The sequence below is a fragment of the Phacochoerus africanus genome, chromosome 2 (assembly GCF_016906955.1).
Source record: "Phacochoerus africanus isolate WHEZ1 chromosome 2, ROS_Pafr_v1, whole genome shotgun sequence".
In the NCBI taxonomy this organism is placed as follows: Eukaryota; Metazoa; Chordata; class Mammalia; order Artiodactyla; family Suidae; genus Phacochoerus; species Phacochoerus africanus.
Window position 1 is genome coordinate 278280087 of NC_062545.1, and position 16493 is coordinate 278296579.

At 65.7% G+C, this 16493-nt stretch overlaps 1 protein-coding gene across 5 annotated transcripts in view; it reads right to left on the reverse strand.

Moving 5' to 3' along the window:
* Positions 1 to 16493, reverse strand: part of CAMSAP1 (calmodulin regulated spectrin associated protein 1) — a 48515-nt gene that overhangs the window by 6780 nt on the left and 25242 nt on the right. For 2 of the 5 annotated variants that reach the window (XM_047768902.1, XM_047768899.1), the window contains exons 5-13: positions 15583 to 15663; positions 14766 to 14798; positions 12482 to 12623; positions 8186 to 8325; positions 8002 to 8098; positions 4239 to 4407; positions 3759 to 3850; positions 3166 to 3250; positions 215 to 2597 (exon numbers count right to left, since the gene is read on the reverse strand). In XM_047768902.1, coding sequence (XP_047624858.1) covers positions 215 to 2597; positions 3166 to 3250; positions 3759 to 3850; positions 4239 to 4407; positions 8002 to 8098; positions 8186 to 8325; positions 12482 to 12623; positions 14766 to 14798; positions 15583 to 15663 — 3222 coding nt within the window. Of the gene's footprint in view, positions 1 to 214; positions 2598 to 3165; positions 3251 to 3758; positions 3851 to 4238; positions 4408 to 7395; positions 7686 to 8001; positions 8099 to 8185; positions 8326 to 12481; positions 12624 to 14765; positions 14799 to 15582; positions 15664 to 16493 lie in introns of those variants that run through there. The other 3 variants (XM_047768903.1, XM_047768904.1, XM_047768905.1) reach the window with 2 other exon arrangements.

Sequence of the window (16493 nt, forward strand, 5' to 3'; positions counted from 1 at the left end):
CAAAAGAGAAGCGTGTTGTGACAGGCGACAAAGCCACGAGACTCATGCTTCGCACCCGTACGGAAGGCCCTGCCGGTCCCAGCCAGGCTCCTCTGGGGGAGCTGGGTCCTCGCGGGGACCGTGGGCCCACCAAGCCAAGCCGCACGCGTCTGTCCCGGTCCTCGGAAAACGCCTCCCGACGGAGGTACGGGGACGGCACCTGTCCCGAGCTTACCTTGAAAAAGAAGCCGACCCCCGGCTTCTGGTCGCCTTCGCTGCCGAGGTCCACGGAGTTCTCGCGGCCTTCCGCCTCCCCGTCCTCGTCGGGGGCCCTGAGGTCCGAGAGGTCCACCTGGATGAGGCCGGCCTTGCTCCTCGGGGGCTCGTCCAGGGGCGCGTCCTCCTTCTCCGGGGCGGCGAGGGCGCCGAGGCCCGCCTCCTTCACCCCGCCCTCCAGGGCCTCCCTGAAGCCCAGCTGCTCCGACAGGATGTTGGTGTCCTTGGAGGAGGACGCGACAAGCGTCCGCCGGTTGCTGTCGGCGTGGAGCCTGTAGCTGTCGAAGAAGCGCTTCTCCTGAGCCTCGCTCCCGAAGTCGGCGGCACCGTCCCAGCCCAGGTCCGAGGGCGTCCGCGGGGCGCAGGCCCGTGCGTGCGGGAGGGTCTCGACGCCGGGCGTGGGGGTCTTGCTCCGGGAGGGGCCCTGCTGTCGCTCCTTCGGCACCTTCAGCTCGGCCGGCCTCCCCGCGCGGGAGTTGCGCCCCTGCCCGAGCCGGGGGGGCTTGCGGTGACCGGCCAAGCCCGTGGGGGAGAGGGGCTCGACAGAGCCCATGGCCGCCGTGGCCTGGGGGTCCTGGGAGCCGCCGCTGGGGCCCGGCGTGGGCGCCGTGGGGGACCTGAGCAGCTGCTCCTGCTGCTGGGAGACCCGGAGAAGAGCCTGCCGCAGCGCGCTGATGGCCTCGTTCAGCCGCTCGAGGGACAGGCCGCACTCGCCCGCGCCCACCCCATCGCCAGCGCCGGCCTCCAGGAGCGCCGCGGAGAGCGCCGTGCTCCTCTCCAGCTCAGGGAGGCCGGTGGGGTCCTTCAGCCGGTGCAGCTGCACGAGGGCCAGGCCCTCCGCGTCCAGGTCCGGAGACCCCAGCAGCACCTCCCGGCCCTGCTCCTTGCCCAGGAGGCCCCCGGCCCGGGACCCGCCCAGCTCGTCCCCGTTGTGCTGGGCGAACGCGCCCGCCAGGACCTCGGCCTTCAGCGGCTGAGGGGCCGCGTCAGGCCGCCCCTTCTTGACCACGTGCAGGAAGGCCGCCTTGCCCAGCTTCAGGCGCTGCCGCGCCGACAGCGCCTCCATCTTCTTCTTCTGCGCCTCGATGGCCCTGCGCTTCTCCTCCAGCTGCATGTGCAGCTGCACCAGCTCCGAGGCCAGGAGGCTGGCGTGGTCCCTGCCCTGCCGGGTCGGGCTCTGCTCCCGGCGCTGCTTCCACGTGGTCAGCGGGGCCGGGCCGCTCTCCGAGGCGTCAGGTGTGGTCTTCTGCGAGCTGCTGGTGCTCGACCGGGTCTCGCAGCTGTTGAGCCTCTGGAGCTTCCTCTCGGCAAAGCTGGTCATCTTCACGCTCCCGCTGGCCGCGGAGACGCTGCTCACCTGGGAGACGGTGCTGAGACATGGGCTCGAGCGGCCGCTGGCGTCGTCCTTGTCCTCGTGCTCCTTCACCTTCAGGTCCTCCTGCAGCTTGGCCGACTCCTCCTCCCCGCCGCCGGACCTGGCAGCCGCCGCGGGCTGGTCCTCGCCGGCGAAGTCCTGCTCGGCGTCCTCCAGGTCGGCGACGTCGGAGTCCGAGTCCTGCCGCAGGGCAGCCCAGGGCTCCGGGCCGCGGGCGCCCGGGCTGCGCGTGCAGCTCCCGCGGAACCTGCCCTCCACGTCCTCCTCGGCTCTGGCCACGTGAAGGAAGAAGCCGTCGGCAGGCTGTCCCTGAGAGAACGGCTCGAGCCCGCTGCCGGCCAGGGCCCCGCCTCGGGCCTCCCCCGCCGCCCGCGGCCCCGCCTCGGCGGGCACGGGCTCGAAGCCGGTGGGGAGCTCGGAACAGGAGATGGGGCTGAAAGTCCTGCTCCAGTCGCGACCGCCGTGAGTGCCGGACGCCCGCTTGCGCCCCGGGGGCTGGGGGCCCTCTCCAGACCGCCTCGGGGGGCAGGCCCTGGGCCGCCCCTCCCCGCACTCGTCCTCCTTGGTGACAGCCTGCTTCTCCTTGGCCGGCCTGAGCACGGCCGGCATCAGCGGCTCCAGGAAGAAACTGTCGGGCCTACTTGCCGAGGGCTCCGCCAGCCCCTGTGGAGACCTGGCCCCAGCCGGCAGGCGCGGGTCGCCGCCCCGGGGAGCCGCGTCCGTCCTGACGATGGCCAGGAGCTCCTCGTCCTCGTCGTCGTCGAGCTCGACGCTGCTCAGGAGGCCTTTCCCGCCGGCCTTGGGGGCCGCGGGCTGCGGCTGGTTCTGCGGCGTCAGATGCACGACGTTGGAGGCCAGGCTGTCCTTGCTGATGGAGCGGGCCAGGCTGACGCTGTCGCCGGAGCCGGGGTCCACGTCACAGCTGGCGGCGTGATGGAGGGCGAAGGGCCCCGGCTGCGACACAGGCCTGCAACGTGGGGAGAACAAACAGCCCATGGGACTGGCTGCCGCTGCCTGCACCGGAGGCTGCCCCAGCACGGGAGCGACAAGGACACGAGGCACCAAGAGACCCCGAGTCTCGAACACAGAAGACGTGAACCCTCCCCCACCAGCACAAAAGGAGCCCAGAGGGCCCTCGGCTTCGGACACTCCAGCCCTGCCCCCCACCCCCACCCCCCGGGCCGGCAGAGGCCCCCAGGCGCCTGCACTGCCTCACCGCACTTGTCACCCAGAAAGGAAGGCCGAGCCGTTTTCTAGACTCCAGGCCAATGGCCACGCTCTCTAGAACCAACCAACGGCGGTAGAGAGAGCAGCGCCTTCCCGCGCAGGCGGCCTCTCCGCCGGCAGCCCGGACCCCACGTCTGGCTGGGAGGGACTCTGCTGTGACAGCATCCTCCGCGTGCACCCCAGGACCGTCCTGGGGACAGTTCTGGCCTCCAGGGAGCCCCACGGGTCCTTGGACCCGTGTGACAGCACCGCCGTGCCAGCCGAGCACCGCTGCAGGGGGAAGCGTCTCTGAAACGCAGACGGTTCACCTGCTTCTCTTCTCCGTCCAGGCGACGGCTGCACCTCGGGGCTGCCCGTCCGCGCGGGTCAAGGAATTAGAGCGGTGCCGCGGGTCTGCAAGTGGAGGAGACAGCGCGTTAGGCGGCGGTTCCACGGCGCGCGGCCCTCCCTCGCTCTGAGCACCACCCCTCGCGGGGCCGCGCCCCGAGGTGCTCGGGGAGAGCAGGTCGTCACGGCACGCTTCCCCACTGTTGCAACAAGGGGCTGGGAGCCATCCACGAGCAGCCCGTGGGTCCCCGGCAGGGACGGCCTGGACGTCCACGACAGGCCGGACTCAAGCACACGCCGTCACGGGCAATGAAACCACCCATCGGAGACCGTCCCTGGAGGCCCCTGCTTCGGGGCACCAGCCACTCTCTGGGCTCCACAGGCAACTCATTAGGTTGTGACAGCATCGTCACGCCAAAGACCACGAGCTCTAAGCGCAGCAGCGGAAACGAGCGCGCGTCCCGCCACTGTCTTCCGGCCCAAGTCACCAGGGTCACGGGGAGAGCATCTTGAGCTACTGTGCCAAAGAGCTCGGGCGGGGCGGAGGGGGCCCGAGGGGAGAGGGCCCCCTCACCCAGGGGCTCTTCTCCCTGCATCGTCTTCTGCTGTTTCTGTCTCAGGGGCAACAGAGGATGCGACGGGCTGAAAGCAGACGCCCCTCTCCCCCTAAATGGAAAAAGGACGGGAAAGAAAATCAGCACCTCCTCCACCTTCACGTTCAAAAACAAATGCCTAAGAAGCCACAGAGACCAAGCCTGCGTCCACAGGCTCTTTGGGAAAACTTACTTACTGTAAAGACGAACGAAAAAGCCCCAAGGATTTCAAACTGGGGGTAAATACCCAAACTGCAGCGAGGGGGCCCGCGGACCCCTGGGACAGCCTGTCACACAGGAGCCTCAGGTTTTCATGGTAAGTTCCGGCCGCGCTAAGGCTCCCGTCCTCACCACCTACTCTTGGGCGCCGTTTCTACGACCCCTTCCCCTCCCGAGGAATCACAGCCAGCAAGCAAAGGAAGACGGGGCGGCGGCTTGGCTCCGCAGGCAGGCGGGCTTACACGTGCTCAGGCTCTTCGAGGGGGTGCCGGTGACCGCCCTCCGCCTGCAGCTGGGCGGGGGGCTGCGGGTCGGCCGGGCTTGCTGCAGGGCCGCCCAGGAAGCTGCGCTTGGTGGCGTTGGAGATAGGAACAGGAGGCCGACTGCTTTTTTGGTGTGACACTGATTTAGCTGCAGAAACAACAAAGTTACAGAAATAGCTATACAATTTACAGTCACATTTGCAAGGAGAATCTTTTTGAGAAGTCTTTTTTTTGTTTTGTCTTTTTGCCTTTTCTAGGGCCCCACCCGTGGCATATGGAGGTTCCCAGGCTAGGGATCTAATCGGAGCTGTAGCCACTGGCCACAGCCACAGCCACAGCCACAGCCACACGGGATCCAAGCCGTGTCCCAGACCCACACCACAGCTCACGGCAGCACCGGATCCTTAACCCACTGAGCAAGGCCAGGGGTTGAACCCACAACCTCATGGTTCCTAGTCGGATTCATTAACCACTGCGCCACGACAGGAACTCTTAGAAGTCCATTTTTATAGGCACTAAAAATAACGCAAATTTACTTGAAACCAAATTTCCCCCAAGATACCTGGTTTCAGGTCAACGCGTGTACTATTCAGTTACAAACACGACAAATATTGCACCACAAAAGCTACCAGAGACCACAACAAAATCTGCACTGGAGGGCGTGGCTCTGACACGACAGCAGCCTCATCACTGCGGCCCCCTCAGCTGAGGAAAGGACTGGCCACTGGGGCCCAGCACGTGACCGACCGTCTCAGCGGGCACTTGGCTGCCCATGCAGTTGGGTGGGAAGATCAGGCCGAGCCCGAAGCTCCAGTCTGAACAGGAACCCCATCTTGAGGCTACCCCCCAGAAGCCTGCCCCAAGAGAGATGGGGCCAGGGCAGTCCAAGGTGAAAGGGCTGGACCCCTCACCATCCATCCAGCTGGCAACAAGGACCCAGCAATGTGGCAGCTGGAGCCCAGATAGCCCTGGCAGAGTGCAGCAGCTTGGGTGTTGAGGGCAAGGAGGGGGTTCCCAGCACCTTGGGACGGGGTGGCTGCCCTGCACCCCCGGAGCTTGAGGAGACCCAGGAGAACGACAGGGACAGCAACGGGCAGTGACACACACTGGGGGGAGAGCTAAGGCTGACCCAGGACAAGGATCGGGAGGCCAGCTGCCAGGAGGCAGCCACGTGGACCCTGACCCACGGGCCTTGAAAACCTCGAGCCTCAGACCCCCTGGAACTCTGCGAAGCCGAAGCGGGCCCCCCGCCCCAGGCCCTGCCTAGGGGACCTGGCCGGGCGCCCGTCCCGGCCACCAGGTCTCTGGGCACCGGCTGGACCGGAGAGCGAGGCCAGTGGGGCTCGGCCACAGCCAGAGTCCTGGATCAGGGGCAGGGTGCTGACCTGGGAGGATTCCCCAGACACGTGGCTCAGCAGGGCCCGGCCCGTGCAGCACACGGGTAAGCAGCCCGGCCCCGACCACGTGAGGGGCCACCACCACCTTGGGACCTCCGATCCGCTAGACGGTCGAGGAACCCAGGGCAGGCCGCCCACACACAGGCATGAGAGGCTGCTGCCTCCAGAGCGTCCGGGCTGCCTCCTGCCCGAAAGGGCCGCGTCGACACGGATGAGATCACAGTCAGGACCCAAGGGGCAGGAGCGGCGGCCAAGGGCCTGGGGCTGAGGGCACAGGGGCGGGACGCGGCTTCCCCAGGCGAACAGAGGCAGCCGGCGAGCCCCAAGCGAAGAGACCAGGAAGGGGCCGAGCCAGGCCTGCACCTGGACCCGGTGGTCCGGCAAGAGCCCCAGGAGCGAGGACCCGAAGGCCAAGGCCAAAGCGCGTGCAAAGGACCCCAAGTCGCTCCCCACAAGCCTCTTCTCAGGGGCACTGAGCACGTCCCAGACGGTGGGTGCCACGCAGGAAGGGCGCCGCCCAGGGCCCAGGCCATGGAGGGATCAGGGGCGGGAAAGAGCCCCACAGCCTAAGGCAGGTGCCCGCAGGAGGGGCACGGGCAGGACCACGAAGAACCACCACCTTCAAGAGACGAGGCCCGGCATGTGCTGGACACGGCTGAGCCCGCGTGCCCCGCTCACAGGATGCCCAGCGACCGCATGTTCAAGCCGCGCGTCGGGCGCGCACGCGGTCACGGCGCAAGCTCAGCACTTCATCCCGATGAAGGGACGCCTCAGGACTGGCTGCACAGGGGCCAGCACCATGTGCAGCCACACGGGGACCCCGATGGCCACGGATGGGAGAAGGGAGGCCTGAGCTTGGTGAACAGACGGGTGGATTCAGACGGTGGACAGATGCCACTGGCGGCCATCAGCCCCACCACGCAGGCACAACAGGCCACACACAAGGTGATGGAGGTGACAGAGGCTGGAATGGCCCCGAACAGGACAGGAGGCCGCAGGCACAGACGCGCCCCGACAAGGCTCCACGGGGCCAGGGCTGAGCCCCAAGCCTGGCGCCAGTTCGCGGGAGGCCCACTGCCCCAGGCTCCGGTGAGACAGGTGCACGCTCTGCTTGTCCACAGGGCTCGGCCCCGCCTCCAGCCAGAGATCAGAGAGCGTGACCTGGCAGCGCAGGACCCACGGGGCAGGAGGCAGGCAGGGACACCCGACGGGGGTACAGGCTGGGCCCACGAGACCCACCAGACATGCCACAGCCCAGGGCGCGCTGCCTCCCGGGTGGGTCCCACTCTCGTTCCCAAGATGAGAGGCCGCCCGCAGGAGGCTGCCTGCCGCTCCCTGTCCCACTCAACAGCCTCCACACCACCCTCCCCGCCTCTGCAGTAAAGCAGCTCATCTCCCGGAGGCCGGGCCCCAGTGCCAGCTGGTGCTCGGGGTGAATCAACAGGAGGGAGGAAGCCAGGGCCCCTGGGCAAGCGGCGAGGTCCCAGGGCCCACAGAGGTGCAGACACCATGGTGGGAACGGCGGGAGGGGCCTCTCAGGAGAGAACACATCTCCCCCAGGTTCTGGAGCCCTGATGGGCGGGCGAGGAAGCTGGCCTCTGCCTCTGCCCAGCCCTGGCCCAGGGGGAGGGTCCACCTCACCGACACGGTGGGCCCGCGTGTGCGTCCCTTCGTGCTCACGCCTCCAGAGCATCTACGCCTTGCCGGCCCCACGTTCATGAGGCGCGTCTTCCTCTCACCTAGACGGGGCGCGCTGGCGGGCTCGGGGCCCCGCCGAGCTGGCGGGGGCGTTCTGCAGCATCTTCCAGCCCTGGGGGCTGCTTGGTTTCTTTTTCTTTTTTTAACTCTTTGCATCATCTTTCCATGAAAAAAAGGTCTGAATTTTAATGTGCTAATTACTGCTCTTCTCCTCTGCAGCTCAAATTTTTATATTCTTCCTAAGAAACCACAGGCATGATGGCCTTCTCCCGTGTCGTCCTTTAAAGTTTATGGATTCGCAAGGCTGGCAGGTCATTTTACCCTGTGGTAAAACCGACTCTGTTCCTCCTTGTTACAGGGGCAAAAATCAGAGCCATGGGGTGAGGCTGGCATCAGGGAGAGTACCTCCTGCCACGGAGCCGCACCGGGGCCACCTGGGACCTCCTCCCCAGCGACCCCACCGGCCCCTGGACCTGACGCTGTGGGACAAGGACGGCCGCCGCCGGGGACCCGGGCCGCGCCAGCTCTTGGTCCCCGAGAGGAGCCCCGTGCTGTGCAGCGAGCAGCCGGGGGGGGGGGGGGCGCCTTCGGGGACTGCACCTGGCCGCGCGGAGCCAGCGGCCGCCGCTCGGAGGCCCGCCACTCACCGTCTTTCAGCTCGTGCACGTCCCTGGGCTGAACGAAGTCGGGCTTGACGTTCTCAAACCACCAGAAGAGCTCAGCGATAAAAACCATGACGTTTGGCTAAAAGGAAAACAGAAAAACCGAAGACACATAAGCAGCTTTTCCGCACACGGCTTCAGGGCTGTGCGCTTAAGGACTCCTTTGTACCTTCAGCACCAGGGGCGCGTAGAGCACGTCTTCCAGGGTGAGATAAAAGCACTTGTTCAGGTACTCGTTGGAGAACTCTCTCAGCAGCCGGATGTTATACAGACTGTCAGCCATCGACGGCACCTCCTTCAGGCATATGTCTAAGAGGCAGAGAGACACGCGGATTCACTGCAAAGACATCGGGCTTCACACGTGTGTGTGCACATGCGTGTGTCTTGAGTGTGTGTGTGTGCATAACTCTGAACTGAAAACATCTGAAATGAGGGTAGAGGTGCTGTTTTAAGAGGCAGTAACAGGAAGAGATGTAGGCGTCCACTGTAACTAACGCTAAACATGGAAAGAAAACATCTACGAAGAAAGCAAAACTCTCCAGGACGTGAGCTTAAGTGCTAACATCTAAAAAGCACACAGAACTTAGCTGAAATTTACACTGGGCTTCCAGCACCGCACGAACAGGAACAACTCCCTTTCTGTCTAAGGGCCCCGGCTGCGTCGGGCCAGCCCACGCTCAGCCGAGCTGCTCTTCCAGCCCTTCTCCTGCTTGTCTCCATGACCTGGAGAGGGCAGCCCAACGCGGGGCCCCCCCGGCTGATGCACAGGGCAGCACGGGAACACTCCTGAGCCCCAGCGTCAGCAGGCCGCACAGCAGAAGCCTCCCTCTGCTGCCCAGAGGCGCGTGCAGGACAGCCTCGCACTTGCCGCTGCTCGGCAGGAGGCCAGGCCCCGGCCCGGGACCGGTCCATGCCAGCCCCGGTCCATGCCGGGCCGGACGGGCTCTGTGGAGGGAGGCGGCCCCCCGCACAGGAAGCACGACGACACCCAGAGACAGCTCAAGACCCAATGTGAAGTGGCTGTGCCGAGACGACCCGGCCTGGCCTGAGAGAGGAAACGAGGAAGACCAGAGAAACAGGCCTTCTCTGAGGACAACTGCTCCCCGAGGAGTGTGTGCGGAGCGCCGACCTGCAGTCTCCGCAGACGCCGCCCGCGCAGCATCCCGGCCGTGCACGCGAGCTCGGAGCTCGAGGGAACCTTCCACCAGCCGAGGAACCGGGTGCACCTCCACTGCTAAGAGACGGTTCCTTTCTCAAGTCCTGACTACGAAACGCGACAACATAAAGATGCGGCTCCAGAGGCCCTGCACCCAAGGGGCGCGCTGGCCGGCCCACAGCCACCCCCCGCTTCCTCTCCTGTGAAACCCTGCTCTCACCCTGCCTTGCGCTGCTCATCTTTTTCTTGCTGACTTGTAGGAATTCTCCGTGTATTACGGTTGCAAAACAATTGTGTAAAGATCCCTTTTTTTTTTTTTTGTCTTTTAGGGCCGCACTTGTGGCATCTGGAGGTTCCCAGGTCAGGGGTCCAATCAGAGCTACAGCTGCCAGCCTGCACCACAGTCACAGCAACGCCAGATCTGAGCTGTGTCTGCGACCTACACCCCAGCTCACGGCAACGCCAGATCCTTAACCCACTGAGCGAGGCCTGGGATCGAACCCGCAGCCTCATGGACACCAGTCAGGTTTGTTACCACTGAGCTATGACGGGAACTTCACAGATATTTTTTATGGACATAGTTTACATTTAATTCTGTTCGTGATGTGTCTCTGTCACCACGCTGAATTCTCATATGGTTGAATATAAGGATCTCCTATTATTTGTCCTATTTTATAATTTAATCCATCCCAACACTGATACCATAAAAACATTTTCCTCTATTTTCCTCTCAAAGTTGCGAAATTTTGCTTTCCCAGCTGAGTTCTTGCGTCCAAGGAAGGGGCTGGTGTCACGGGGTGGGGGCTCTGACTGCATCTCCGCACAGACGGCACCTTGGCCCCCAGCCCCACCAGCGTCCCCTCCCCGGGGCTGAGCTCACGGCGCAGAAGGCCGGCGGCTCCTCCTCCAGGACCTCCCACGGGACCCGCCATCCAGGCTGGCAGGGGCGGCGCCCACCCTCCCCTCCTGCTGCTCCTACAGTCCGGCCACCTGGGTCCCCCTGACAGGCGACCAGCTCGCCATCTGGGAGGCTTCCCGGGCCTGTCGGCTGCGCCTCCTCCTCCCCGATCCGGTGGTCTGTCAGGGTCCAGACGTGCCGCTTCCTCCAGGATGGACCCTGCGATTCCGCCTCCTGCGCTGGCTGGCTTCCGACCAGGGCTGCCAGGAGACTACGCTTCACTTGGCTTCCCTCAGCGTTTGGTTTGCTTCTGTGTTCTTTCCAAGCACGCCGCGGTCAGCCCGGTACACCACGGGCTGAACTCCTTCTTGTCCAGAGCACGCCCCGAGGTGACCCGCGCCTGGACCTGCCACCACCCGCACCCTGAGCTCCGGCGTGTGTGTCGTCCACTCAGCAAACACCCACCAGGCACCGACTCGGCCAGACCCTGCCTTAGCGGGCTGGGACGTGCCAGGGACCAAAGCAGGCGAGAACGCCTGCTCCTGCAGAGCGCCCGCTGGAAGAGCTCCACTAGACTTCCCACTTTGATCCAGAACATTTTAAAGCATCTTCTTTGGTTTCTGAGCAGTGAAGATCTGAGGGCCTGGAGAAGGACGCCGTGTGCTGCTGCTGCTGCGGGAAACCATCACCTCTCTGCAGTCTGTGCAAGTTGTTCCATCAAGACCGTTTCTGTAGGGCGCCCACGCTTACATGTTTTATTTCCCATTCTTATTTAGTTTTTGGCTGTGCTCACGGCACATGGAAGTTCCCGGGCCACAGATCGAACCATCCACAGCCGAATTCTCATGTGGTTGAATATAAGGATCCATGCTGGATCCTCAACCTGCTGCACCACCAGGGAACCCCAAATGCTCATTTTAAAAGAGCAGGCTCCCAACAACAGTGCACTGCGCCCAGCCTGCCCCCCGTGTGCTCAGACCCCCGGGCCTCCCTCCACTCTCACCTCACGGCCAGGTCTATGCTCAAGCTACCGGGGCAGCTCAGCTCCCTTCCCCCCGGCACTCTGTCGGGTTTGAAAACCCACTTCGCGTGCTGCTGGCAGACGCAGTGAGCGCCACACGCGCCCCCCCCCCCCACCCCCGCCAGGGGCTTTTGTTTCCTAGTCCACGACTCTCTCGCCCTAGTAACTCCTTTTGTCCTGAGACCCCAACAGACAGGTGAGAAGCAAGCAGGGCAAAGCCAGAACTACCTGAGTCGGGAGCGGCGAGGCCGACTGCAGAGAGCCCCTGGGAGGGAGGGAGGGAAGAGCCAGGGCCAGGCCGGTGCGCACAAGCGCCCCCTCCCGAGGACCTCCTCGGAGGGCGGCAGCACCGGAGACGCCCTGTGCTCACATTCAGACCCCTGTGGCACCTGCCAGCCCCAGGCAGCGCCTCCTCTGCGTGGCAGGCATGCCCGGGCTGCGGACGTGCTCCCATGGCCACGCTCCCCTCCGCCCTGCCGAGCAAGGCCCACGAGCCTCAGGGCCCAGACTCGGTCTCGCCCGGATCCCCTACGCCTCGGCCTCCTTCCGCCCGTGAGGCCGCCTGGCGGCTCCCTCCTCCTGAATGGCCAGGGCATTGGGCGAGCCTCCGGGTCTCTCCTGGCCGGCGCTGGGTCCCCTGGTCCTTTCCAGGGCCCTGGTCACGGCTCCCAACCACACATGGCCCCACGGGCCTGCGGCAGCCAGCGCCCACTCAGGGGCTCTCGCTCAGAGACGCAGGCCCTCCTGGAGCCAGAGGCGCCCTTTCCTTAAGGGCAGCAGTGCGTTCTAGAACCCCTCAGCCCAGCCCTCTGCGTGTGGTCAGGAGCAGGGGCAGCTTCCGCTCAGTGCCCGCAGCGAGTCTGGCAGATTCCCATGCGGCTGGCAGTTGGGGCATCTGTCGACCTGGCCCCTCCCGCAGGGAGAAGGATGCTGAGCAAAACCGCCATCAGAACGCGGTGCCCACGGTCCCTGGACAGGCACCCTCGCCACCCCTCACGCCTCTGCCCACGGCCAGGTGTGAGCGCCGCCACGTGGCGCCGCCGCCAGCCCCGAGCACGCAGGGATGGCTCGCGGTCTGTAAGCCGTCAGCATCTGCCCTGGTCTCCCGTCCCCAAACCACAGCCTCGTCCTTTAAGCCACCTGCAGCATGAAGGACAAGGTCTGAGCCCCGGAGACGGACGGACGAGTGCCTGACACACGACGCACGTCCCCCAGAGTCCAGGTTCTCCGCCTGCTGAACGGCCCGTGCGCGGCCTGAGACCTGCCCGGCTGCAGCTCCCCGGCTGGAGCCAAGGACTCGGCGACCCTCCGGCGTTTCACCGCCGTCCCCGGGGCAGGCCCACCGTCCTCTGGAGGCCCAGGCCCGGCCAGAGGGACCCTCTCCACGCACCGTCCAGCTTCATCTGCTCCGGGCAGTAGTAGTGGACCACAGCCAGGAGGGCGGCCCCGTCACTGCCATCCCTCATCAGGTCCTCCAGCAGCGGGAAGTGGGGCGGCTGCCTCGCGGACGGGTGTTCTCGGCGGTAGCGCACCTGTAGCGGAGAACAGGAAGAGGGTCACGGCGTGGGCAGCCCACGTGCCGTCACGGCACCTGCACCACGACGATGACAATGGGCAGGCCGTGAGGTCTAGGGTCAGCAGAGCTCCTGCCGCACAACTCAGAGCGGCCGAATCACATGGAAGAGCCCAAATGCCCAGACGGCACGCCCTGTCTGGCCCGCCGTCAAGATTCAGCGGTGGGGCTTCGTGGCCACACCGGGTGACAGCAACAAGCTGCTAGGGACGCCAGGGCCACCTCGCTCTTCGGGGCCACGCAGGCCCAGGGGAGGAGGCAGGCGGCCCTCCGCGTAGAGGCCCGCGTACCATGAGCCTGAGAAACAAGTTTCCAGGGGAGCACCCGAACCCCTGCAAGACCCGCCCTGCCGCTGCTTTTCGCGGAGCGACCAGCGTCACCCCGGCCGCTGGGAAAGCAGAGGGCAGAGAGCACCGTCACCCAGCCCGAGGGGGCGGCAAGCCAGGTGGGACCCAACGCCACCGAGCACACCAAGCCGCCCTCGGCAGGCGCACGGGAGCGTCAGGGACCCGCGTGCAGGCAAAGTGCGCCGGACAGAGGCACGGGGTTGAGGTCTCTGCTCGCTGCCTGGGCCTTTTGGGCCCGGCTGCCACCAGGCACCCCCCCCTCCCTGCAGGGAAGCGTGGCGTTTCCCGCAGCCGCCTCCTCCCCAGGGAGGAGGACACAGCGCCAGCCCCAGGGAGAAAGCCCGCCGCCCGCGGACCTGAGAGCCGCTCAGAGCTCAACCCTAGGGGCGCTGCCCCGCAGCCTGGGACCCGGAGTCGTCGCCCAGCGAGGGCACAGGGCAGGGCGGTCAGCACTGGCCTCTGGGCAGAACCCTCAGCCTGTCCTCCTCCACTTCGGGTCACTGGCCCCGGCTTCGACGTGGCCTCTCACTTGTTTCTCGGGCTCGCATGCAGGGCACGAGGCATGCGCAGGCTCCACGCACAGACAGACAGCACACAGGCGAGCACGGCATGCAGGGAAGCGCGTGTTCTCGGCTGAGGATGGACGGCAGCACGCGAGCCCGGGAAGGGACCCTGCCAGGCGGCCCTGCTCGGAGGAAAGCCTCACGGGAGGAAAGCTGAAGGGTCTCTGCCTTGGGTCACATCTTCCAGCTTCCAGAAGACTCTCACCCAAAACCCTGCCTCCTGTAGGGCCCTACACTTCTGACGGTGGCCGCGGTGAGCCTCAGAAGGGAGCAGGTGGCTCTGGGGCCCTGGGGATTTAGGACTCCGTGGAGAGGAATGTAAACACCCATCCAGACGCGTCCCCCTCTGGCAGCGAGACATCCCAAGGAGCAGCAGACGTCGCCACGGCCACAAATCGGGCTGTTTCTCACTGCTCCCACAGAGCCTGCTCACAGCCTGTATCCACGGCTCCTCCGTGATGACAGAACGCTAAGGATGTTTGATCCAAATAACTAAACTAAAGGGACAGGCAAAAGGGCTGGGAAAACGACTCATTCTCCAACATTTCATTGTAAAATGGACCACCTGGAGTGGCAAGAGTTTTGCCGCAGGACAGTGTGACGAACGGGTCCTGCTTCCAGAGTGCGTCGCCAAGGGGGGCAGAGCCAGGTCCTCAGGGACAGAAACATCAGGGAAGAACAGCATCCGAGGGGAAACCAGACGGCGGGGCCCTCCTGGGCCCCGTCGGGGGGGGGGGGGGGGGGGCCTCTGCCTTCACCTCTCAGCTCCTCCTGGGCCCCGTCGGGGGGGAGGCTCTGCCTTCACCTCTCAGCTCCTCCTGGGCCCCGTCGGGGGGGGGGGGGGGGGCGCTCTGCCTTCACCTCTCAGCTCCTCCTGGGCCCCGTCGGGGGGGGGGGGGGGGGGGACCCTGTCTTCCTCCTCCTGTCAGCTCCTCAGTAAAGAGAGGACTGAGAGTCCACAGAGGACACACAAAACCGCCTGTACATTTACTCTGCCTGTCGTTGGCTCTAAAACGCCACTGAGTCCCCGCGGGCCTCGCCCCGTCCACCCCGCCCAGAACCGGGCTGCTCCGGCACCACCACCCCACGGGGAGGACAGTCCACAGAGAAACGGCCGCGCGCGGTTTTGGACGGAAGCAGGTGACGGCGACAGGACGGCGGTCTGGGCGGCGGCGGTGCGAGGTCACTTACGGGCACTAACTTCCAGTACCACTTGGAGGGAGACTGCGGGAGGCGCGGGAAGGAAGGAGGAGAGGTCAGCGGGGCCAGCTGCGTGGGGACCAGGAGCCCCGCCCCAGCGCTCACAGGGCGGGCGGGCGTCCTCGGGGCACGAGGTCTGTCCGGTGCCCGCGGCCCGGCAGGCCACCTGGCGGATGACCGCAGCGGACGGCCACCCGTGCGACACCAGCCGCTGCGCGAGCAAAGGACACTCTGGAAGCGCACGCGGCTGGCCACCAAGAGCGAGGGGCCCCGGCCACACTCGGGCAGAGGCTCGGCGAGCGCCCCCTGCCCACCTGGGGAACGGGGAGGCCAAGGGAAGGGGGAACAAGACAATCCCCGGAGTCCAGGGGGAGGGAGGGGCCGGGGACTCGCTCACTCCGCAGCCCAGGGGCAGCGGGCAGGCGGGCAGGCCAGGCCAGGCCGGCCTCGAGGACGCGGCTTCAGGCCCGCCGGTCGGGAAGAACAGGACGGAAGGGCTCATCTCCCTGGTCACCTGACAGGGGCCTGCCTGAAGCCCACGCCGGGCTCCCGGCCCATGAGGCTGCGAGGGGCCTCTGCTGCGGGCCCGCCCCTCCTGTGCTGGCGTCTAGAGGCCCCGCACACCCTTCCGTCCCTTCCTCCTGAGTGTCGGGGGCTGCCCCCACCCCAGGAGAAAGGGCGCCAGGGCAGGCGCCAGGCACCCCCCCACAATGGGAAGGCGAAGGGGCGAACAGAGCACGACTGAGCCGATTCTTAAACCGAGAGCCGCGTCGGCGGGGGCGTTCCGGGAGGGACGGTTACCCTTTACCTTTTGATGAGCTGGGCTTTCCAGTACCTGCTGCTTTAGCTTAGCGTCTTTCTCTGTTAGCTCTCTCATTTTAAGATTGACCTAAAGCAGAGGAAAGCACACGCGTTACAAAGGCGACGCTGCATCTCCCCGCCCCACCCAGAGCCCGCCCGCCGGCCGCAGCTGGAACCCTCGAGGCCGAGGACGCACCTGCACGACGCACGGGTCCCAGGACCTGTGCCTCGACGGGACCCGGAAAGCCCGCGTGGCTCTGAGCGCCGGAGCGCTGCTCTCCACGGGTGACAGGCTCGTCCCCGACAGCAAAGGCGGCCGACGGCCGGTCCTGCTGACACCCCCCGACGCCTGCGGGCGCGCCTGCGCCCTGACCACCGGAGTAACCCCGCGAACTCCCGCCACACACCCGCGAGCAACGGATGCAACGGCTCAAAACCCAAAGCTGTCTCTTCAGGAATTATGACCTCAAAGAGGAGGTCAGCACGGCAACGACCGGACACCGCCACGGAGAGACGCCGTCCCGCCAACAGGGATGCGGCCCGGGCACGGTCCGGAGCAACCCCGCAGCCCTGAGCAGCCGCTGCCCTCAACAGCAGCCAGTGAGTCAGCTCGTGCGAGTCAAACTGAGAACGCAGAAAAATGGTTTTTTAAAGGATGAAAGAACCAGGAGTTCCTGCTGTGGCTCAGGGGCTAACAAATCCGAACGGCCCGTGAGGACGCGGGTTCGACCCCTGGCCTCGCTCTGCAGGTTAAGGATCCGGCGGTGCCTGAGCTGGGGTGCAGGTCGCAGACGCGGCTCGGATCCCGCGGTGCTGGGGCTGTGGTGGAGGCCGGCGGCTGCAGCTCCGACTGGACCCCTAGCCTGGGACCCTCCATATGCTGTGGGTGTGGCCCTAAAAAAGACCACCCCCCCAAAA